The 24,725-nt window shown below is 38.4% G+C and overlaps 1 protein-coding gene across 10 annotated transcripts in view; it reads left to right on the top strand.

Moving 5' to 3' along the window:
* Positions 1-3,621: 3,621 nt before the first annotated feature.
* Sox6 (SRY-box transcription factor 6) overlaps positions 3,622-24,725 on the top strand; it is a 371,593-nt gene continuing 350,489 nt past the window's right edge. For 5 of the 10 annotated variants that reach the window (XM_038332208.2, XM_042055229.1, XM_038332170.2 and 2 more), the window contains exons 1-3: positions 3,639-3,696; positions 4,220-4,354; positions 17,816-17,982. In XM_038332208.2, the coding sequence (XP_038188136.1) occupies positions 17,882-17,982 (101 nt within the window). In that variant the 5' untranslated portion in view covers positions 3,639-3,696; positions 4,220-4,354; positions 17,816-17,881. Of the gene's footprint in view, positions 3,697-4,219; positions 4,355-17,815; positions 17,983-24,725 lie in introns of all 10 variants that reach the window. The other 5 variants (XM_038332153.1, XM_038332161.1, XM_038332179.1 and 2 more) reach the window with 5 other exon arrangements.

The following is a 24,725-nucleotide window of genomic DNA, read 5'->3' as shown; positions in this document are numbered from 1 at the left end:
TTTTTAGATGTTTTGAGACATTAGAGTTGTTACCTGATTTGAAAATGCAATGTACATTTGGGAGACGATGGTTAGAGCATAAATTTGTGCTATACTTAAACAGATACTCAGAAGCAAGTACAGACCACGATATTATTTAATAAAATTAATAGAAATGCCAGAGTTTATGTTTGGAATTACTCAGAAAGTATTTAGAAATTTTAGGCTGTTTAGATATCAAAGGAAATGACCCCCATTCTTACCTTATTATTTCATATTGGAAAATGTTTGCCCTCCCTGACACTTTATCTCAGCCTTTCATCTGTGTGTCGGGAGAAAGAATGTGGTAGTTTGTTTACGCTCTGCCTCTGATGCCCAGAATGGTGCTTGTCTTACACTAGGCTTATAACAAATAGATTCTGAGTATATGGAAACAAATTCACATTTTTATATTCGAATCATTTTTTATTGCATTTGTTCATGTTAATAGTGTCTTTTAGGACATTTTAAAATGACTACATCATGCGCCTGCACACAATACACCATGCTGTGTTTTATCATTTAATTAAACATTTTGTAATTTTTATTGCCGTGTATATATTAATTTAGAAAAGCATGGTTTATTTATTACTAAAGTAGTGGGTTTTTTTATTAATAAAAGCAAACCCCTCTTAATTGTAGTAGCCCATGAAGTGCCATCTCTTTTTCATGTCTTTATCTAGCTGTCACCTCCCCAGTAGGTCTACCTGTTTGCATTGTGTCCCTGACCTCTCTCATGCTCTATCTGTTCCCAGACTTGACCAGTTTAGTATCTTCTGACATTCTCGATCTTCTTTCCCATCAGAATACTAGCTCTGTGGGAACAGGGAGTTATGGTCATCCACTCCTCATGCCTAGAACAATGCTTACACCATTTCAGTGTCTCAATAGTAATACTGAATAAATTGGCAGAAACTTGAAAATAGAAATGCTTATTTTGCAGATTTCAAGTCAATGATTTGTTATACATATGAGCAACACTTATTAACCAATTAGTACAATCACCAAGGACTTCCATTTTCCTAGATTTTTGGTTTATTTTCAAATTTATGTGTATGTATGCTTGTGAACCTGCATGAGTGTATATGCACCATGTGCTTGCAGGGCTTCTTCTTGAGCTACAGTTGCAGGCAGTTGTAAGCTGCTGTGTGGGTGCTGGGAACTGAGTCCCAGTTCTCAGCAAGAACAGTAAACACTCTGTTGTTGTTTTGTTTTGTTTTGTTTTTCCCAAGATAGGGCTTAACTGCTGAATCATCTCTCTAGATCCCACTTTTGGGATCTAGATCCAGTTTTGATATATCCTTATTATTTAGTTGAGTAAAGTCATTATATTTGTGTTGCTAATCGAGTTTTCCTGAGGTTTTTCACATGAAGTTGAACTCTGGCTTTAGGTAGATGTTTCTATGCCTTAAGGCATAGAAACAGTTCATCCTTTATTTTTCATCCTCAAGTTCTTCTGATAAGACACCTAAGGTTTGGTCTGGTTGCAATTTCAGAATATCTGATTAAAATTTGGGATGATTTCTTTAGGAAGAACATCCTACAAACTTCTGTTTACTGTTTTCACTGGGCTAATTTTATACATTTCCTTAAAATAATGTAACAACAGCTAGGACGATGACTCAGTTGGTAAATGCCTGCTACACAAGAGTTCAGAGCCTCAGGACCCACGTCCAAAGCCAGGTGTGGTGGCACAGCTGTCGCTCAGCTCTAGTGGAGTGGGCAGAGATAGGCAGACTCCTGAAACTCATTTGCCAGACCACCTTCCCTAATGGGTGAATTTCAGGTGTAGTGGGAGACCCTGTCTTAAAAATAAAAATGGAGAGATATTGAGGAAAGAGACCTGACATGGGCCTCTGGCCTCCACATATGTGTGTCCACACTTATGCATGTTCCCACAGGTGCAGATACATGCACTGTTTGAGCCATTTTATAACCTTTTCTCTGGATTAAATCATCATCTTTTTCTTGTGCATCCTTAATAGATTCCTTGAAAATAAAAGTAAATGCTTAGATTGAAAAAAGTTTAAAATTTTATTTGTGGATTTTATTTCCCCCCTGAGACATAATCTTGTTATGTCATTCATTTGGGCTGGCTTTGAACCCTTAATCTTGCTGCGAGAGCTTTTGTCCTTGCTAAGATCACAGGCCTGGGTTCTGGGCCTATGTCTTGGCTTTTATTTTCCTGGGGCTGTTACTTTATTTCTCAAGGACTTTAGCTGTTCTTGACTCTCTTCTACTTTCTTCATTCTTTACCGTGCACACAGGCTTTCATTTGGTGCAAGAAACCACTGTTATTAGTTTCTGTGTATGACTAGACATCAGAGCAGGTACAGAACACTGGGAAGGGCAAACTAGGTTGGGAAGAGTCAACAAGTTAACACAGTAAGCACAGTGTGTCAGCTAAGAGATTGGACACTAGATTCCAGCAAGCATAGACCATTATGGAAATGAGGCACAAAAGAGGAGCTGAAGTGTTCCACAAAGCAGACCAGGAAAAAAAAAAAAGCCTCTCTTGTGCCTAGCCGAGGGTCTGATCCCAGCACCAAACAGCGTTAGAGGATAAACTCTAGTTTCTGGGTGATCTACATATGGAGAACTGCAGGCACCCAGTCTTCAGTGGTAAAGCAAGGCAGAATCTTAGGGTCTAAAATCAAGGCGAAAAGTCAAGGTCATGGGGCTGAAGAGATGGCTCAGTGGCTAAATGTTTGTATCTTCTTGCAGATGACCAGAGATGGTTCCCAGCAGCTCACAACTGCTTGTAACTCTGGCCATGGGGCCACCCTATGCCTCTGGTTCCCATGGCTCTAACATGAATGTAATTAAAAAACATAAAAATAAACCTTGGAAAGGTCAAGGTCAAACTAACAGCAGCAAGAGTAAATAATTTCATTCTTAATCCCCAGAATTTGTACTGGAATCTCTGGCAGGAGGTCAGAAATGATTTCTCTAGACGGGTCTTTTAAACCTTTAAAGAGCACACAAGAAAAGCCTTGGGTGCTTGGGACTGGCGATATAGGGGCCAGGTCTCTACAATTCCACTAGCATGCCAGATCATTCAGATTCAAGTGTTTGCAGAGCACATTTGGAGAAAATTGCCCTAAATTGTCAGGAAGCACTTATTGTGGGACAGGGGACCTAGTGGCTACCGCTGTTGGGAGAGGAAGGAGGTGTTTAGAATTTGAAAGTCAGACCTTTCTGCTAAAAGAAACAGATTTCTTTTGCTCAGAGTCCAGTTGTGTTTATCTGCATGCAAGAGCGCAGTAAACACAGGCTGGTATGCACTGGCCTGGGGTGCTGTAAACCTGCTAGGTTTTTCTCCTCATGTCTCTTGCTTCCTGTGTTTATGACCCGAGTGCTTTTGTAATGTCTAACAAACATTTGTACCTTTTCTGTTAAACTGGGAGGCAGATGATTCTTTTCAGCCTTACCCAGTTTTTATTTTACTCTCCATTTTTCATCCGCATGGCTAAGTTTCCTCTTTTCCTCCCCACTTCGTAAGTTGATTAGACAGACTGCTGTCGTGCTAAGGGTTAACCAGAAGAGAATTACAAATGAACTATCTAGAAAGTTGATTATTAATCCAGCAAGAGAAGAAATATCCTTTTACTTAGCAAGAATGAGTATCCAACGAGTGGATAATATTGTTCAGGTGGTGGGGTGGAATGGCAGAGCTTGGTAAGTAAAACAAAACTTGGCATTAATATTTCATATTCATTTTTGAATGAGTAGAATGTTGATGTAAACAATTAAGTCTAATATGATTTCACAAGCTGCTAGAACATTCTAAAAAGTTTCTAATGTTCTTGTCGATGAGATCCCTGTACACTTTATCGGTAGAAGTTCACAGAAAGTGTTTGCATGAGTGGATAAATATATTTAATTTTGAAAATACGCGATTAGATTGCTGATTAAGAACACGGAAGTGGGCATGGAGGAATGATTAGTAAGATAATCTAAGTCCAAACCTCAAGTAATATAAACTGAAGAATCTCCAGTGACAAACTTGCTTTCTTTTCTGTCTCTCTCTCTTTCTCTGTGTGTCTGTGTGTCTGTCTCTGCTTTTTTTTCCCCACAAGAGCACGTGCTGAACTCTTTGGCATTTAATATAATTTAAACCATAACATTCATATAAAGATTCACTGAGATATTTTCCAGAAATCGAGGAAACGAAAACTGTCATAGGTTTTGGTATTTTCAGGGTTCCAGGACTCATTTCCTTGCCGTGTTTAATTTAAAGTCCTTTTCTAAAGACAGCTTTTGTTGTATTTGTGAACTGGAAGGGAAGAGAATGAGAAGATCTGTGCTATTTGTACAACGGAAATTAAGTGAAAAGGTAGGATTTTAATAATGTTCTCTCGCCAAAGACTGCTCCTGTTGAAAAAAAATTTTTTGATGTCAATATTCAATTCTGTAAGGTTGAAATTTTGCCCGATATTTCAGAAATAAGCCTTTAAAATGCAATGTGGAGCATAATGAATACTATCAAACCTTGTGTAATAAATAATTTGAATATGATGCTATTATTCTTAGAAGTCAGTGACACTTTCTCTCAATTGCAGTTGTGTACAACAAATGAACACATTTGGAAATATATGTTTTTAGAGATAATATCACTTCAAATTAATATTTTATTAGTTAATGCTTAAATGAGTGAAGACAGCTTTTTAAAAAAATACTATGAATTCAAAATTGGAAGTATATGCTGTGTGTGTGCACATGTGTCTGCGAGTGCATTTGAATGTAGATAAGAAATTGTGTTTTCGGAGCACCAGAACACCATGGGGGCTACATACTTAGCTTGTGTTTATTTCTATGTCCTGGCTTATATTTAGGACTGGGAACAGCAGAGCATAGTAAATGAAATAATGAGAATATTAGTTAAATTTGTGTAGTTCTTAGAGCTAAGTGCATGTCTTAGCTCATTTAATCCTCACATTAGCTCCGTGGTTCTTGGAAACCTGTGAGGATTAAGGTATACGCTAAAACAAAAGTTAGGCTAATTAAATATCCCTTAGCATCTGATATTAAAAGTCTACAGAGTCAAGGCTCAGGAACCAGAATGTGTAAGAGGGAAAATACCTGAATTTGGTATGCTTGTCTTAAAACTCAGAGACTTTGATATAAGACCAGGAAGAAGGGAAGGGTAGGGAACTAATCAGCAAATTCTTTGCATTCATTAATTCTTTAACAAATGTTACTGTGGAATTTCAGTTATATAAATATAACTATCAATTATATATCAAATAACATATCATATATGTACACATTTATAAGAACTAAAATGTCATCACGAAGTCCAAGCCTCTCCCAGTCTTGTGCCCTCCTCTCTTCATGCCAGAGGTAACTATTTTCTTGAGCTGATGTTTCATTTCTTGCTTGCTTTCTTTTTTTAATGATTTATTTATTTTTACTTTATGTGCATTGGTATTTTGTCTGCATTTATGTCTGTGCGAGGGTGTCAGATCCTCTGGAGGTAGAGTTACAGGCAGTTGTAAGCTGCCATGTGGGTGCTGGGAATTGAACCCAGGTCTTCTGGAAGAACCATTAGTACTCTTAACCACCGAGCCATCTCTCCAGCCCCAGTTTCTTGTTTTCTTTCTAACCTGACTCAAATTTCATGTTCATGTGTAGTAGGAAAATCCCTACTTACCACTCTTTGAATCCTTTGCTTCCCACAATACTTTGATTAAAATAAACTAAACAACAGCCACCACAATTCAGGCCCTTTCCCACAGACCCGAAGCTCCCTGCTGGCAGCAGCTCTTCACCCTGTCTGACACAGTGCTGGACCAGTTTCCTGTTAGTTGCTTGAATCCTCTAACTTATTTCCTGCCACAAGATCTTCACAGAAGGCTCTCTTCTTCTCCCTTGCAGTGCATGTCTCTCCCATCTTTAACATTAAATTCGGACTTGTCCTTCATGTTTTTTTTTTCAGGTCACAGTTTTATTTCATTTAATTTGACCTATTAATTTATTATTGATTCATTTTGCAGAGGGGGAATAGATATGGGCCAGTGTGTGCCACAGCGGACATCTGGAGGTCAGAGGACACCTTTCAGAGTCCTGTCCTTCTCGTTGGTTCCAGGAATGGGCTCAGGCTGTGGGCATATGAAGCATCTCAGCAGTTCAGGTCCTCATTTCAAAGTCATTTCTTCAGAGAAATTGTCCTTGATCCTTCCAATTCAAAAACTGTTTGCCTACAAAACTCCTGCTGAATACCCCACTTAATTTATCTCATAGCGGATATTGCCATTTTAAATGATCTATTGATAGGCTTAACTTTTTTGCTTGATATTGTTTCTTTGCTTTGGAATGGCCTATTCTGTTATTAGATTTTTCTTGGTAAGTAGCACACATGATCTTACACATCACAGACATTCATTAAGTATCTGTTACTATCAGGAAGAGGACGTAGTAAACAAGGAAGAAGGAAAAGGGGAGATTGAGATGAAGAAGACAAGTCTCTGAAAACAGGGTCTATTGTCGGTCGACTGTTCTGTTTGGATATGCAGTGTAGACAGAACTCTGCATTTCAAATGCAAAAGAATGAGATGAGGAAGTGGTAAGGACACCCTAGGTTCTGCCTGACTTTAGATTCTCAGCAGTGCTTTTGTAGAGACACAGGAACTCTACAGGTTTATAGGGTAGTCCAGTGGTTATAATCCTATTGTACAAGTACTCTAAGGGACTCCAAAAATCTGGGGGAATTTAAGATTTAACCAAGGAAATAAAAAGTGTGAGATCAATTGTAGGAGTTTTACAGCAGGTGACTAAAATTGCAATACCCCTGGTGGGGACAGTTGTCATGATACTGTCATATAGCTTTGTTTTCAGGAGAATGGTAGGGAAGGCTTTTTGTGTTCATTGTCTTGTCTTGTTTTGTTTGTTTGAATAAAGAAAATGAAGTCAGTCTGTGAGGTAGGTGGGACTTATCAAATGCCTTTGCTGACATTTATAGTTAAAGTTCAAGGCTATGCGATTATACTCATATTTTTGGTGGTGATGGTAGGGAAAAAAGATAAAATGAAAAAGATAATATGAAGAATTTAGCTCATGCTTTTGAGTAAAGTCTTCACGTATCATTTTATATCATTAAAATTTTTATTCCTTTACTATTTACTTATTTTCCTTTTATTAAAATAAATATTTTTTCATACAATATATTCTGTTTATGATTTCCCCTCCCCAAGTCCTCTGAGATCCTCTTCTTATGATATTTATTTACTTACTTTGTGTGTGTGCTTCTGCCCCAGCAAGCACTTGGAGGTCAGAGGACGGCTTCTGGGGGTGGTTCTTACAGTCTATCCTTTGGTTTCTAGACTCTTCTCCTCAGGTTGTCAGCTTTGGCAGCAGTCACCTCTGTCTACACAGCCATCTCAGCAGCCCATCTCATATGGATCTTAGGGGACCTGGGAAGTCACGGCAGCAAGGCTTCTGCCATTGTCTCACAAGAGCTCACGCAGGAGCCGGCTGAGACCAAAGAAACTTTCCAGGAAAATGAATATTTGCTCACCCCGACCCCCTGAAGGCTCAAGCCAAAGGCAAAGGATGTGTTTAGTGGCTTTGGTAGATATCTTAGATGTTTTGACTTGAAGCCCCCTCCCCCATTTCCTAAAAACGCTGAGTGGTTAATAATTTCTAAAAAATGGAACCAAATTGTCTAGATGCTTATAATCAATAGAGATACACCACTGAACTTACTATATGTTAAGGATTACGGAGTGAAGTTTAATGAGCTAGGTCCTTGCTGGTATCTTAGAGATTCAAAATAAGGGGGGAAGTGAGACTGGAAAAGAACGAGGCAGTGAAACCGTGTAATAGCAGACGGCTTGGGCCTCTTGGGTGCACACTTAATTGTCCAGAGGAAGGTGTCCATTTAGATGATCTTAAAGAAGTGGAGGGGATATGTGTTTCTGTTACATATATACACGTGGTCAGACAAGTAGCAAGTAGCAAGTGGAGGGATTTTTTTTTTTTGAGATGAATTCCAGGAGGTATTTGTAATGATTACCTGAGAAAGCCAGTGTGCTTTAAGAAGGACAAACTTCTTTATTTCAGTTGGACAAAGGCTGAGGAGAAACATGTCTGCTCATGGTGGCAGAAGCGTCCTGAGGTTAAAGAACCAGGCACGTTAATCTTCAAGAACAGAATTGAAGAGATTGTAAGAGCTTACTCAGGCCTGATGCTAGAGACCTTTAACCCCAGCTATTCCAGAGGCTGCAGCAAGATCCTATGTTCAGGGCCCGCCTGAAAGAGTTCAAAGCCAGCTTAGCTAAACCTAGCCAGACTTTTATGCAAAATAATAGTAGAAAAGAGGGATGAGAGTGTGGCTCAGTGGTAGAGCACTTGCCTAGCAAATGTGCCTGGCACATGAAGTCCAGGTTCAGTCCCTAGTTCACACACAGAGAAAAAACGAGAATACAATACCTAAACAGCAAGGATGGAACCATATGAGAAAGAATTTGTGCCATGGTGCACAGTGTGTGAGCCATAGTGAGCCATGGTCACAGCATCCAGAAGGGCATTTGTAAGCTATAGTTGCTGAAAATACAGGGGCTTCCTTGCTGAGAGTGAAGGCCTTGCTACTTGGCAGAAAATGGCTAAAATGCTGAGCTATATCAAATGAGTTCAATGTTAGTTCTTAAAGAAGCTGTCTTCTACAAGTCTCTTAACTCAGAAAGCGAAATGACTTGATCCAAGGGACATACGTTTATGCATTCTTCTAGTATGCGAACTTCATGAGTTCAAGTTTGCTTTCTGGCTTGTTCAGACTAGGAATAAAAATATGGTGTGCATTTTCATATGTTAGTAGTTAGGCAGTGATGTCTACCGTTAGCCCAAGTGAGGATTTTAGACTCCAACAGCTGCCTCTAAACCACAAAAGAGTGGATGTCAGAGAACTGGGGCATGAAAAGAGGAAACAGGAAGGTAGAGATTTCGGGACTGGGCTGTAGCTCAGTGGTGTGCAGTGAAGATGCGAGGCCTGGAGCACAGGCCTCAGCCCTGGGCCGAAAACAAACGAGTAGGTTTTAATCTGAGTTAACAAGAGAAGATTCAAAAACAGATTCACTTATCCCTTTTTAAAGGTCTCTGTTTGGTGTGTTGAAAAGACTGAATTGTTTTTTTAAATGCCTTACCCTATTCTGTTATTTTAGGTTCCCTTCATTGAGGAACTATTAAAAAAGTGAAAAACATTTAAAAATGAAACTAATTATAGTCCAGTGAGTTCTGTCATAGAATAGCATTGGACACTGCCTAAAAAAACCATCAAACACTTCTTAAATGAATAATTATTGAAAAAAAGGAAGAAAAATTTCCTTAATTAGAGAAATTAAAGATCTTCAGCTTAAATTCTGTTTCTACTTCCAAAACTAACTACTTTCTCATAACTGCTATCTACAATTTGTCTTTTCCCTCCAAAGTTCTTCCTATATAATAATATATAAACATATGCAATTATTTAGAAATATGCAGTTTTATTTGTGGTTAGGTAACATTCCCCCCCTTTCACACATATTGGTTTGTTCTTTGCATGTTCTTTTTTCATTTGAAATTATGACAGCAATGCCACATTAGTTTACAGAACTTTACCTCATTTTCTTCTACATGGTATTACGCTATGTGTGTATCATTGCTACATCATAGACTTCTGAGTTATCCAGCTTAAAGATCCCCAAGTAAAATTTTAGATGTTTAAATGTTGGAAATGATAAAATGTAAGTTATCTTTAAAAACATATAAATAAGGCAGCTGGAAAGGATCAAGACAATCCTATGGGTAGATAAGGGTACCTGGTACTCATATACTCAGCAAAGATTAATCCCTATCTCCGGCCCATCTTTACTTAAGTCATTTACATTGGAAAAATATGCATATGTAATTACTCAGTCTCTTTTTATCTTCTCTAATATGTTGTTTCCTTATTTGTGTGGCTTATTGAATGTTTGATCCTTGGTCTAATGGCTCTTTAAGGTGACTACTCAGGGCCTCTTTCCCTCATGAATCCACTCAGTGTGTGGTTACTCTATCCTAGGCATCAAGGAGACCATCAAAACTTTCTCTTTGTCTCTGTCTCTCATTCTGCGGAAAGAAACCCATGTTTTTACATGTACATACGGATCTAGATAACGCTAGTTTGTAAGAATCTCACACATTCATGGGCAAGACAGACACATAAGCTAATAAGATATGTAATGTGATAGAAGACTAAATAAATCAAGGATGGGGTGGTCAGGGAAGGTTTTTACAAGGTAGATGATAATTGTAGTAGAGATTAAATATTCACTACCATTTAATTGAACAGATAATACAAAGGAAATGACAGGAAGGAATGTAAGGTATAATATGGGCTTGGGTAAGTGAATAATGCAAGGTACCATTTAATTTGTCACTGGAAAAATATAAGATGTTTTTATGCATAGAGAGTGGCTGGTAGTGAGCAAAGGCGACTTGAGTCCACAGAAAACTGGTTAGGAGGTAAAGTGCTTGATGAGAACCCATGAAGACCAGAGTTCAGTTCCCCAGACTCATGGAAAGCTGGGTGCAGAGTGCATCTGTAACCCCAGCAGAGCTGAGTGTGGGGGAGGAGGGCAGAGATAGGAAGAATCCTTGCAACTGACTGGCAAGTCAGTCCAGGAAAATTGGTAAGCTCCAGGTTCATTGAGTACCTATCTCAAAAAAACAGAGACATTGAGAAAATCTCCTAGCCTCTACATATATAGGCATACACATGCACACATAGTAATCCTTATATACACACTCATACCAAACGCACCTGTGAAAACTGATTTAAAAAACGAAAAACCTTGGGAAAAAGCACACAAAAAAATAACGACTTAAAGGGACTGACAAGCCATTTGAAGTAAGCTAAATCTTAGAAGGTATTTAGAAGAAGGGAGGGGACTGAGCAAGTTTGTTGTTTTAAGATTTCAACTTTGAGAACAGGCTCCAGTCTGTGTTGTTGCCGATAGAACCCAGAGAAAAAGTTTCTGAAGACACAATGACTCCAAAGTACAGATTTAAGAAAGCCACTAAGTCCCAAGCTATATATATATATATGGAAAAGCACATTTATGTACATCATAGGTGATAGAAATAAGCAAAATTAAAATTAAACATTTTTTTCCTTATTGGTGCACAGTTGTAACAAGTTCAATTGGAAGGCAGAGGCAGGAGGATTGTCAACTCTAGCCTAGGTTATATAACTACTTCCTGGACTCATGAGCATCTTTAGACCAGAAATTATACAATTTAGATGAAATAAATAAATTGCATGAAATACAGCTTACCAGAAGTGATAAAAGATAAATCAGAAAATCTAAATAGTACTTTTATAAAAAGAAATTTGAATGCTAATTAAAATTTGGGTATTAAAGAAATTTGAATGTTAATTCAAATTAAAAGATACTACAGCCGGGCGGTGGTGGCACACGCCTTTAATCCCAGCACTCGGGAGGCAGAGGCAGGCGGATCTCTGAGTTCGAGGCCAGCCTGGTCTACAAGAGCTAGTTCCAGGACAGGCTCTAGAAACTACAGGGAAACCCTGTCTCGAAAAACCAAAAAAAAAAATTTCATGCATATTCTTTCTTCTTTCCTAAGTACTCCTACCTCCTTCCCTCATATTTTTGTTCTCTCTCTCTAAACTAAAACAACCAAATAGATAAAACAACAAAACTGCCCAAGAAAACCAAAATAAAACCTAAAAATATACACACACACAAGCCACCAAACCATTACAAAGGACAAAAAAATGTGGAGTTTGTGTTGCTCAACTACTCTTGAGCATGAGACCTGTTCTGAAGTGTGGTGGATATGTTTCTCCAGCGTCACTCTATTGGAGAACACCAATTTCCTTCTCCCAGAAGGGATCAGTGGCAAAGAGCTTGGTGAGGGGTGGGACTTGGTGTCCAGTTCACATTTTCTGTGCCAGGATTTTGTCCGGCTTAAGTCTGTGCAGGTCTTGTATGTACTTCCACAGTATCTGTGAGTTCATGTATGCATCTGCCCTGCTGTGGCTGGAAGATGCTGTTTCCTTGGAATCATTTACTCTGGTCTTTAACAATCTTTCCACCTCTTCTTCCACGTAGATCCCTAAGCTTTGAGGGGAAGGATTTGATATAGATATTCGATTAAGGAATGAGTACTCCAAGATCTCTCACTGTCTGCACATTGTCCAGTTGTGGGTTAATATGTTAATTGCCATTGATTGTAAGAAGAAGCTTCTTGGGTGAAGGCTGAGTAATGGAGTGATCTATAGATATAGGAATATGTCATTGGGAATTACTTTATTGCTATGTTCATTTAGAAAATAGATTTTCCTCTAGGGACCCATGTAGTCTCAGGTTTTTAGCCTCAAGAGTAATATCAGGTGTGGGTCCCAACTCTTAGAGTGACCTTATATCTAAGCAAAAAGTGGTTGGTTGCTCCCATAAAATTTGTGCCACTTTTGCACCAGTATATATTGTAGGCAGATTGTTGTTGTTGATCACAGGGTTTGTAGCTGGGTGAGACTGATGATTACTTTTCACTCCTGGTTGTGTGCATAGAGACTTCCAGCACTATAAATACTGGTAAATAGGGGTGAAACTTCTAGTTAATCATCAGCTAAATTTCTCAGTGTTTGATAGCATTAGTAAGTGTGTCTTCAGCAATAATGCCTTACCTTCTTATTGTGGAGTGTAACCAACAGCAGCAATAACAGTAGTGTAATCAATTGGCAATGGCCTGTAATGTTGGGGTCCATGGGACTTCTTTGACCAACAACTCAGCAAGATGTAACCCATTTCTGAAATTAGAAGTTTTACTTGGAATCATATGATGTAGATCTAGTTGGGACATTGTCTACCACATTATATAATAACTCCATTTAAATTCCTTTTATATATGTATATATTTTAGGGAACTTCTAGAGTAGTGGATTTCCACATGGCTTTTCAAAAGGCCTCTTGCTTTAGTTATTCCTTCCTGGAAGGGATGGTTAATTTTGATTGCTGGTCTGAAAATCCAAATTGTTGAATCACAGGTTCAATAAGGGCTCCTTCCTGAAAAAATAAAATGGAGAGCAATTGTGGAAAGACCTGTGAAGCAATCATCTAGCCTGGGAAGAAACCTGGCATCTTACTCTCTTTCTGTGGTGTTGAAGATCAAACCCAGGGCCCCACACATGGTAGGCAAGCACTGTTCCTGTCATTACTCCAGATACTCACAATTTTTTTTAAAGTGGTCCTATGATTAGGCTATCCATTAACCAAGAAAATCAGTCTTTGGAAGTGAGATACAGGTATCAGTAGTTTTTTAAGGTCTTCATCTTATTTTTAAGATGCACCCACATTTGAAATCACTGAGTAGTGATGCTCTAAGATACAAAGACATTGCTTAATATAAGCACAAGGGCCAGGAAATGAGAGCAGAAAGCTAGCACACAATCGGATCACACATGGGACATAGATATACCAGCAGGTTCATGGACCGTAGGATAACAAAGCTCCTAAGGCAGGAGAGTAATGTACTTAGATATTGTTTTAGGGTCACATTGTTTTTAGATATTAAAAAGTTCCCACCCCCACCTCTTCTACCTCTTAACATCACCCCTCCCAGAGTTCTCTACTTGGAATCAGGAAAGGAAACTTCTGTTTTGTATTCTTTGTGTTGCAATAAAAATTATTAAAAATGAATGGACTTACAGATTTCTCCAATTCTCATTATTATGATACTTCCCAAGGTAAAGGCAAATCTATATATATGAGTAACAAATAAATAAATAAAAACAATAATACAAGATAGAAAACCACATCTTCCCTCAAGAGCCTTATGCATACCAATACATGCAATCTTCCTCTGAGTTTTGAATTTAGCTGAACTGGCTTTGAAGTAAGGCCAGGAGCATGAGGCTTGACTCAAGGGTGTGAACTGAAGAACAATATGACTCCCAATACCACGGAGCTCTGAACACAGGAAAGCTGCCCAAGGCTGCAACATGAAACTCTCCTCTGAGTTAGAATGTGTATTAGCTGGTAGGAGAGGAAGTGGGAAAAAACTGTGAAAATTTAATTAAATAATGTTTTGCATATTTTTCTCCTTTGGACTCAATTCAGTCACAAATGAAATAGCGGTTGCCTGGGATTTCCACAGCATTAATTAATTCAAACAAGGGAAAAATGAATCAGAACCAGAAATTTATTTATTATGCCCTTCTTTCCTTTAAGATCTCAAAACTCTCGTGGTCTCCTGTGATCATAGGAGTTTGCATTTCTAAGACTTGGTATATCCAATTTAAAGTGGATTAAAATATTCTCCCAGACATAATAGTAAGGAGAGGATATTTGTTTTCATTAATTTTTTTAAACTATCATTTTAATGGAAACATTTTTTTCTTTTAAGTGACAGAAATAAGACTTAAAAATGTAACACTGCTAAGGATAGAATGCCTCTGGAAGTACCTTTCAGAATGGATTGGGGTTCATCCTCTTTGCACTGTAAAATGTACCTGTGTTCAGAGATGGTGTTCATCGCCCTTAATCCCTGGCAGAGGACTAAAGAAAAAAGAAAGAAATAACTCCACATTAGCTGAATCAGCTACAGCATCATATCTGGGGATACCAAATTTTAGGAAAATTATAAAAGAGTAAATTGAATGTTAATTAGAATGGGATACATATGTTATAAATTCTAGTCCTGATTCTACCAGAGGTCAGTCTCATGATGGCTGTTCCTTCAGTCCTTCTCCAGTCTGTGCTAGCACTGTAACACAATGCTGGTAATACGTGAGTATTTAAAGTAATTGAGAGTTTAAAGTATTCCAGGACTTGGTGTCTTTTTATTCTTTGGCTTTTCATTTTTCTTAAAGTAAGAGCTCTGATTTGTAAACAAGTGGAAGATGATTTGTACTTCCAGAAAATTCACACTTTTGGAATGGAACATCCTCTGGTGCCTGCTGTGTGTCTCTCTGGCATGATCTCTGTGGTGGGACCATTCCAAGAGCCGCCGTGGGTCAACAATGAGTATTGTTGCCACAGGTTCTCTTTCTATATTACATTTCACTTTCTGATCTGTTTCTTTCTCTATCATCTGTGCAATGTCAGCAATTAATGACAATACCAAAATTTGCTAACACAGTACATTTCTTATAGAAGGTAAAATACACTTCATTTATGATGACGCATCCTGAACTTTCTCCATTTTATCCATGTGTTTTTTTTTTCTTTCCCCAGGGTTGTTTAAACATTTTTTAAACTCTTAGAATAAGGGTGTGTCAGAATTGTCTGTGCAAAGACAGAGGACTCACACATGAACCATAATTTAAGCTGCACGCTCATCTTAACTGCTCTTTTAGCATTCTTTTCAGGTGAATTTGTTGGATAACAATTCTTTTTTTTTATGTTACACTTTGGTTAACCTTTGTTCTTCTAGGGACAGCACAGGTTATGTGAGAAGGGATTCTAACAGGCAGTGAGTATTCCCTGTCATATGTGCGTGTGCTCCTTGAGTTCTAGGCTTCCTTTTTAAGAGTCAGCTCTATATTTTTACCGTTTAACTATGCATGCTGATTTTTCAAGCAGCAAACACAGAAAGTTAATTGCAATGATCTACAACTCCAGTATTAAATACAGCTCCTGGCTGGGTGAGATGGTTCGGCAGATAAGAGCTCTCGTTATACAAACCTGTTTACTTGAGTTTGAATCCTAGAACCCATAGTGGAAAGAGAAAATCAGCTCCTTAAGGTTTATTCAGGAGTACACTGTGGTGCATACATGGGTGTGCATTTACAGTCACAATAACGACAATGCATAACGTTTATGTGAGCAGCCCTGTTCCTGTTCTGGTGTGATGTATGTGCAGCTGATGTCATAGAATAGTTTTATCTCCTGGTTTTTCAGTTTCATTTCTTCTAGTTTGTCATAATGGCTCAGAACAGTCACCATGAACATCTAATCCTGATGTGTCCACTGAGCTGAGGAGGTTCTGCTGACCTCTTGCCTCTGTACAGCTATGTGTCTTTTGAACTTCTGCATCTGTAATTGGGTTTGCTGTCTTCACCTTTGTTTCCAGACTCAAGGTTGTTATTTCTCTTTAGTTATTATTTTGGTCTTTAGCAAGATCGGTTTTCTTTTACTTTAAGCTACTACTTACATTTGGTTGTGAACTGACAAATTAGATAAAAGCAGGGGAAAAATAGCCTTTAAATGAGCTTCTTCTGTTGCCAAATATGACATAGGTGCTTGCACAGGAATTTTACCATTTATTTTTCAATACTTAAGAACATTTATTTTTATTATTCTTAATTATGTGTATATGTTTGCATGTGGACAAGTGTACGTGAATGCAGGTACCTTCAGAGGCCAGAGGCATCAGATTCCCTGGTCCTCGGAGCTGGCTTTATGGACAGTTGTGGGCCCCCTGACATGTCTACTGAGAACTGAACTGTGGTCTTCTGGACACAGCAAGTGCTCTTAACTCTCCGGCCATCTCTGCAGCCCTATTTTTCCAGTTCTTAAACAGTTACTCCTTTTTTCTTTGAATACTGAAGACCTAATTGAGCACTCAGCATATGCCAGACAGAACCTTCTGTCTGCCTATTGGGCTTATTCCTGAAGCAGTCCAGCAAGTTGTATTCATACAGATAAGAATCCATAGAGTCAGAGAAACTGAGTAACCTGACTGTATCACTGGTAAATGTTAGAAGCAGAATTTGAACCCAGGTGTGGTTCTTAAGTAGTAAGAATGAATTCAGTGCCATTTAAGTAGAGTAGGTAGATTCTGAACTGAAGACTCTCCTTTAAGAAGCTCTAACACAGGACCTTGGGGCATCTCTGTGGGATCTGATTCTCGCCATCCATACAGCATTACTGTTGGTACACTTTGGAAGGGTCCAAGAAGCCTGGTATTCAGGACAAACATGCTGAAAGGAACTTCAATGCCTTCAGCCAGAAGGGGCAATCTTCTCCTGTGGTCCGGAGCTCTTTCGAACTTACATCATCCTGAGTACACCCTTTGCTATGTTTCTTATACCAGAACATATGATTCATGATTTAGGAAGAAGCAGGTAACCTCTAATAGCATGGCAATGATCCTAATGACCATGATTCTCAGGGATGCAGATGTTAACCTCTTTGTATGCATCTAGATGAGACAGGGTTTCAGAGCGTAGTCTTTAAAGTTCATCTTTCCAGGTTCAAATCCTAGCTCACTGTGAATGGTATATCCAGGCAAGTTCATGTATGTGTCTGGTTTCTCTTATGAATGAATAATAGGGAAAGTAGCAATATACCTGCTCATAGGACCTACTCCTACATGATTTGTTTTTAGAACCAAATAAGTTAATATATGTAGAAATAATTAGCATAAAGCTTGCATATTAATTGAGTTACAAATGTTAGTTATTATGGTTCTAATTTGAATTTCAGTATTTTTCTGTTTTTTCTTTTTTTCCCTTTTTCTTCTCTTTTCTATTTAAATTTTAAACCTATTTTTAAAAACTCAATGTTTATGAAAATGATTAACAGTCTCTGAAAAGCAGAAGCCTTCACTGATCAATGTATTCTACTTTACTATTGGAAGAAAGTGGCAAATAGCCCTGAACTACTCCCTCTTCTGTGGTGTGCATGTGCAAAACAAAGATAAAAACTATGTTTCCTTCGTGGAAGGGTGTGGAGGCAGACAGTAATTTCAAATAGAAATAATGACAGCAATTGAGGTTTCCAATGAGGACACCGTGGCCACCAGAGGAAGAAGGAAAGAAGTTCATTCCTGAAAGAGAGGTATTTGATTCAACATTTAGACTGTCTTGTATGTGCAGGTGCCTGGACGCTGCTGTTAATGAACTGATGTGACTGTTTGACAGAGATGCTGTCTGCATGTTTCCATGATGTGGCTTGGAGAGGAGCAGCTTGAGGTATCCAGGACACCTGCAATTAGCAGAGTGAAAATCCAATGTTTTGACAGACAAAGACTTTTGTTTCTCGGGTCAGTTGCTTCTCTGTTATACCAGTTAATTGTGAGAGAGGCTTATTAAAATAATGATTTATCATTTTTGACTAATAACATTGACTCAGAGGAAAAGTTACCAGACTCTCAAGAACATGTATAATACTGTTTTAGGACCTTAACCAACTAACCCCCCCCCCCACTATGAGCTAGTATTCAATCTTGCTGTCACCTTTGGGTGGTGTTTAAACATTTATTTCCAGGAGTTTGACACAGTGTGTATATGCCTGTGAGTGTGCCTGTGTGCACCTGTGTGGGCATCTGTTTGGACTGGGGGAGGGGTGGAGAGAAAGTGAAATTTTAAGGGGATGGAAGGTCAGCGATATTGGATTCAGAGGAGTGGAAATTTAAACTGAAAAATAAAAGGGTTTTGAATGCTTTCTCTCTTAGTGAGAAAAGTGAACTCACTGCAAGATACATATGTCCACAAAGAGTATTTATGAATATAATGTGGAGTTATAAAAGCAAGCAAACTTTCTAGAAATGGAAGAAAAATATATGACTGAAAAAATGAGGCAGTGGTGAGGAAAATACTTTTTGAACAAAATTTGAAGCATCGTGGCCAGCTGGGATAAAGTTTTAACAGAACAGGCTGGGCCAATTATAGATTAGAGCACTTTTAATTTTGACAGTGTTACAAAGTGTTGATGTTGATAAAGAATTGGTTGATGCCATATCAATTTCCCCACGTGGAGAAGTGTTTTAGGGTGATTAGTTAAGCTTGGGGCTGGCAGCCAGAAGACAAAACAGGCTTTCTGAAGTAGGGGAAAGTTGCCATTGCTGAACCTTTGCTCCCTGTAGAAGTCCTCATGGCCCAGGGTGGAAGCTGTTTTCTTTCTTCATTTCTTTCAAAAAGTCTTTTGTGATTTTTTTTGGCATCATGAATATCTTCGTATATGGTTGATTAACATTACTTTCAATGACACTCCAAGGTCTAAAGTAGCCTTGTCGTATAAAAAGTTTCGTATTTGTGCAAATTGGTGCAATAATTTAAAAGCTGAACCATGTAACAGGTTACTCCCTGTTTCAAGCCAAGGATCTAAGACCCAGAGGACCTACCTACCTGGTGTTATGGAAGGCATGCTTAGGGGCCAGGCTAGGACTTTTCAAAAGCAAGCTCTCCTTCCCAAATAACCGCCTCTGTCTCTGGTTTGCTTCCCCGTGTACCAGGGACCTTTTGTCAGCCCCCTCCCCCCCCACCTCCTGTAGCAGTCTTACTCGTCCTTCTGCCTTGCTACAGGCAGTCGACGTGGGTGACAGGGTCTGACCTGAATGACTTTAGGCCTCACTCACAGCTTGTTGTGGTAAGCAGGTGTGCCACACTTTAAATGCAAGTTTTTTGAAAGTTTCTTTTTCTTTTCTACGCTTCTCATATCCATACAAGCTAGTGTGCTTCATTATGACACTGGTACGCACACGGTGTTGCCGTGGAGCTCGTTCTCCAGTAGAACGCACCCATGCATTTCTGAGATTCGCTGTGCTTCGAGGAACTGTCATTTTGTCGGTATTATTTTGGTAATAAGTATATTATTTGATTTTTGTTAATAAACATAATTATGGACTTTTAAAAAAGTTAGTTGATAAAATGGATTTGAAGAAAAGGATAAAATACAATATTTTCCATTGTTTTTTTCTACTAAACACCCCATGATTATTGGAGAAAACCAGAAAATATAAAAAGAAAGCTAAAAATGATTAAACTCCTAAGGTGATGCTGAGAAACAGTGCAAAGTGTTTAAAAGAATATATTTTAGATAATTTTTTACCTAGGTGTTTCTGTTTCTAGAAGAAAATGAAATACTATTAAATATGCTACTTTGTAAAGTTCTTCATTTTGAAAAAATCAAAAACATTATTATATATGTAGTTACTCTGAAGGCATTATAAAATATGGTAAAAATGAAAACAATTTTGAAATCTTATCTTAACTACCCAGAGATGTTAATGGTTATCATGCTTTATTTCTTCTCTTTTTAAAATTTAACTTATAAATTTCATATAGCTTTATCATAAATCCACATCAATGCATTGGCACTATTCTATAAGCAGCCAAGTCATAGTTCTATTTAGTTACATTATTTTCTAGTTTATTTTTTGTAAATATGAACGTATCCACAAGCCCACTACCATGTCTAAGGAACAGAATGTTGGTAACAGCACATATGGCCCCTAGGTGAGAGCTACTTTTTTAATATCAGCATCTCATTAGCATTTCCCCTCATATTACTAAATACTCTTCTTCATCAATATTTTCTTTTTAAAATGATTGCATCATCTGTATAAAAGTAACAGGTACTGCATCTGAGAAGCTCATAGAAGACATAGATAGTCAAGGAAAAGAGCCTGCTTCCTTTGTCCTAGTCTAACCGTCTTCACTAGTAAAATGCCTTACCTGTTTGTTCGCCTATCAAATCCATCTATCTATTCTCTGTCTATTCATCATCTATTTATCAATAATTTACATTTATCTATAATCTAATAGTGTACATATTTACTTTTAAAATAGTAATGGGATCAAATAGTAGCAAATGTTTCGTTTTCTTGCTTTAGCAATCTATTATTTCTATGTTCATTAACATAATAATTTCCCTTTTATTAAATAAAATTATACCTTGAGAAAGGCATCGTCTTATTTGTGTGTGTGTGTGTGTGTGTGTGTGTGTGTGTGTGTACATGTGTGGAGGTCAGAGGACAACCTACAGGAACTGGTTCCCTCCTTCTACCTGTGGGTTCTGGGACTGAACTCACGTCCTCAGGTTCAGTGGCAAATGCCTTTCCCAGCTGAGCCTTCTCACCGACTCTACTTGATTGCTTTTCATGATTTCCTACTGTTCTATTATGAACATTGCACAGGTTGGCTGATAGCTAGTTATGGTTGCCTCCAGTTTTCTCTAAAACACTAGCAACCTCTTGTTAAGCCCTACTAGAGTTCAATTTCTGCACATATCTGCAGCTGTTTCTCCAGTTTAATTTCTCAGAGATGCACTGTGGGCTGATCTTTAAGGATGTTCGATACATATTGCCAAAAAGCCCTCAGTCAGTTCATTCTTAATCCTAGGATGTGAGGTCACTTTATCTCATCCCTACCAACACATTGCCATTGTTTTTAACCACTGTCAGTGTGACATAGAAAATGACAGCTAGTTTTTAGCATAATTTACATTTATTTGATTAATAGTTAAATGGAATACTTCTTCATTTTTTGGACTGTCTGCATGTCTATTAAAAATACATTTCTTACTCATAACTGCATGTTATCAAATTGCTGCAAGGATCAAATGAGTGACTACAAATGTACATATATGTAAATATTTTGGACAGCTGAACACAAAGAAATATAATGCTATTCAAATGGATATTGGATATTTTTAAAGAGATATTTATTTATATGTTAAAAATCTTAACCCTTTGTCTTTCATGGTGCAGACTTTTCTGTTTTCGTGTCTTTCTTTTAGAGGCAAGGCTCTCTGTATTCTGGGATCCCTAGGCTAAGGGGATGATGCTTCCAGGGCATCTTTCCGAATATCTGGACTGTAGTGCATACATCCATGCCAAGCTAGAACTAACTTCCAACCATATTATTCCTACAATTCTCCCGCCCCTTTTTTGAGACAATGTCTCCCAATGCACTCCATTTGGCTTGAAACTCACTATGTGGACCATGCTAGCCTCCTGAGTGCTGGTATTAAAAGCATGTACCACCACAGCTAGCATAATTCATCTCTTAATTTTACAATTACTACGAAGTTCTTAGAGACATTTAGATTTGCTTTTCAATTTGTTTTGTTTATTATGCTTATTCTTTTGACAAACTTTATTTTTTTATATTTTGTATTTTTATTTTGAGACAGGGGTTCTCTGTGTAGCTTTGGTGCCTGTCCTGGAACTAGCTCTTGTAGATCAGGCAGGCCATGAACTCCCAGACATCCACCTGCCTCTGACTCCTGAGTGCTGGGATTAATGGCATGCACCACCACTGCTGGGCTTCTTTTGACAAACTTTAAGTAATGAGATTTCATATTATTTATAGTTTTCCAGTACTTGGAGACTCGATCTCAGCTTCATGTGTACTGAGAATTCACTAAACCACTGGGCTACGCTCCTGCATCCACATCTGGGCCATTTTGTTAAATTTCTTCTGGATCCTTTAAAAAAAATCTGCTTCGATTTGCAGTTTTACTAGAACTATATTAAATTTATAAAGCAAGCTGACAGTAATCTTTTAATTTAAATTAAAATGCATTCTTAGACATCTCGGATCTAGCTCCCTCCTGTAGGATGTGGTGAAGGGTCTCTTGAGTGCATGAGTTCTAGATTTCTAGATAGAACCTAGATTTGGATGTGGACCACGGAGCTGACTCCGTGAGTGTGTGTGCAGATGGAGACTCTACCAACCAAGGGCTTCGATTGGCTTCTTCTCTGTCTCTCATAAGCAGCCGTGCCACTCTAATGAGTTTGGAATTGATGTTTTGTGAAAAAGAAATAGTTTTACTTTTAGAGTGTGCTAATATTGTCTAAATGTGGGGGAGATAAACAGCATGTCAAACTTGCTGCATGGACAGTGAAAGCCGGAGCCCGTGGAGCGGGTGCCAGTGTGCTCGGGTGGAGTCACATGCACACCACAGAAGATAAGGACAGTGATAAAGATCCCCCACAATTGTTATTTTAGGATCAGGTCTTCTAGGGGCAATTTTCCCCTAGTTTAAATTGTTTTATACTTATGAGGATGGTTGTGATCTTTTGATAAGAACAAATGTTGCTTGCTTATAGAGTTTCTCTCCTCCCTCAATGTGTCCCTTTCCCCCAAATATTTCTGTCTTCTACCTTCATGACACATCTGTTCTGAAACCTCCTTCCCCTTCTTCTGGAGTTCTTTCTCCCTTCTTGTATTGCATCCTTTCTACTTTCATAAGATAAGTTTTGATGAAAACAGAGCACCATTACCCTGTGTGGTGATTTGTGGTAAGTTCTGCGTGCATAGGAAGCCAGAGTGTTCATTGGTGTGAACTAGCAAAGTCTGAAGAGCTTTTGAGAGTTGTTTGCTACTAATCGGTTTCTTCTTCATATAAATTTATGATTCCATTTTGTAATAAATTGTAAGATTTTTTTCTCATTGAAAGCTAATGATAACAGTAACTGTTTGAAGTTCCAGATATGTTTTCAAACTCTTAAAACTTCGTGTCAGTCCTAATGCTTCTCTGTCTTTTATCCTATAATTTTTTAAAATTAGTGTAGCATAGGCTGCCTTGAACTTGTGACCCTCCTGCCTCATCTTCTCGGGCACTGTAGATGTGCGTTACCATGTCACACCCATCCTGTATGTTTGACCATGATTGTCGCCTTCCTAAACCAATGATACACAAGTGGCAAGCAGCAGTCATTACAAAAATAGAGAGTGCAGTATGGAGAAAGAGGGGAGAGGAGCCATCAGAGAAACTGCAGTGCAGATGGCACCTCTCCTCTCTTTCTCCACACTTCTCTGTTAACCCCCACACACAATTTTATTCTGCTCTTTCTTGCATTTAGAGGCTGAGTAATTGTTTTTTCCACATTAGGATTTGTTTGTTTTGTATTTCACAAATATCATCTCAGCTGTATTTAAAACTGAATTTTTTATAAGATTGATTTATTTTTATTTAATGCATATAAATGTTTGGCTGCATGTGTGAATGTGCACCATGTTCCTGCATTGCCTGTAGATGCCAGGAAAGGGTGTCAGATCCCTGGAGACTGGAACTACAGGCTGTTGTGAGCCAACCTGTGGGTGCTGGGACCTGAACCCAGGTCCTCTGCAGAAACAGCCAGTGCTCTTAACTGCTGAGCTGCATTTTTTCTTGGTCCCCACATTATAACTATATAAAATATTTGAATCACATTGTGACACATTTAAACAGAGGCTGAGAAATAAGACAAAGTGCTCGGTATGAAAAAATATAAAGACATTAACACTGAATTAAAATTTTTCTTTTAAAATGTATCCCATATGTTATTTAAAGTACCATATATTGCATTGCTACAAAGTTAATTTTTAACATTAAGTTGACATACATAGTCATAATTTTATCTGACAAACCACAAAGAATGAAAAGTTTTAGAAAGGAAGCTGCAGATCTGGGAATTAGTGACGGTATAAGACAGAGTTCCTGCTGTCAGAAAGTAAGGATGCTAAGGAATGAGAAGTCAGGTCGAGTCTCTCATGAATAGGTTTCCGGTGTTCTTGGTAGACTTTTGTCGGATTTCAATGTTTCTAAGTGTTAGGTCTCAGATGTTTGCATAGCTGTCTTGATACCTGAAGGGCCCAGAGACAAAGAGCTGTCTGTCTTTCTGTGGTTTAAACCAGTGTGACACAGTATAGTGTTGTGAGAGGATTTGGGAATAGATGCTGGGAAGTTGAATTAAACGTGGATCAAAACCACCGTTTTTACATTAGTCCTCAAGATAAGTAACTTCCCCCCTTCTCTCTCCTTCCCTTTCCGGCTCCTGCTATTCCTGTCTCTTCCCCACTTACCTCTCCCCTCCCCTCTATTTCCCTCTTTCCCTCCACCCTTCCCCTGTCTTCCCCTCTCCTTTCTTTGCTCTCTCTTCCCTTCTTTCCTTTCCCTTCTTTATTCCTTTCCTTTTATTTCCCTTCCCTTTCTCCTCTTCTCTTCCACTTTTCTTCTACCTTTCCTTATACTCTTTTCATTTTCTCTTTTCTTCTTTCCTTTTTCCTGTTCCCCTTT

Source organism: Arvicola amphibius, chromosome 1 (genome assembly GCF_903992535.2).
Source record: "Arvicola amphibius chromosome 1, mArvAmp1.2, whole genome shotgun sequence".
In the NCBI taxonomy this organism is placed as follows: Eukaryota; Metazoa; Chordata; class Mammalia; order Rodentia; family Cricetidae; genus Arvicola; species Arvicola amphibius.
Note: the sequence above shows the minus strand (reverse complement) of the source record. Positions and strands in the feature narration are given on the sequence as shown.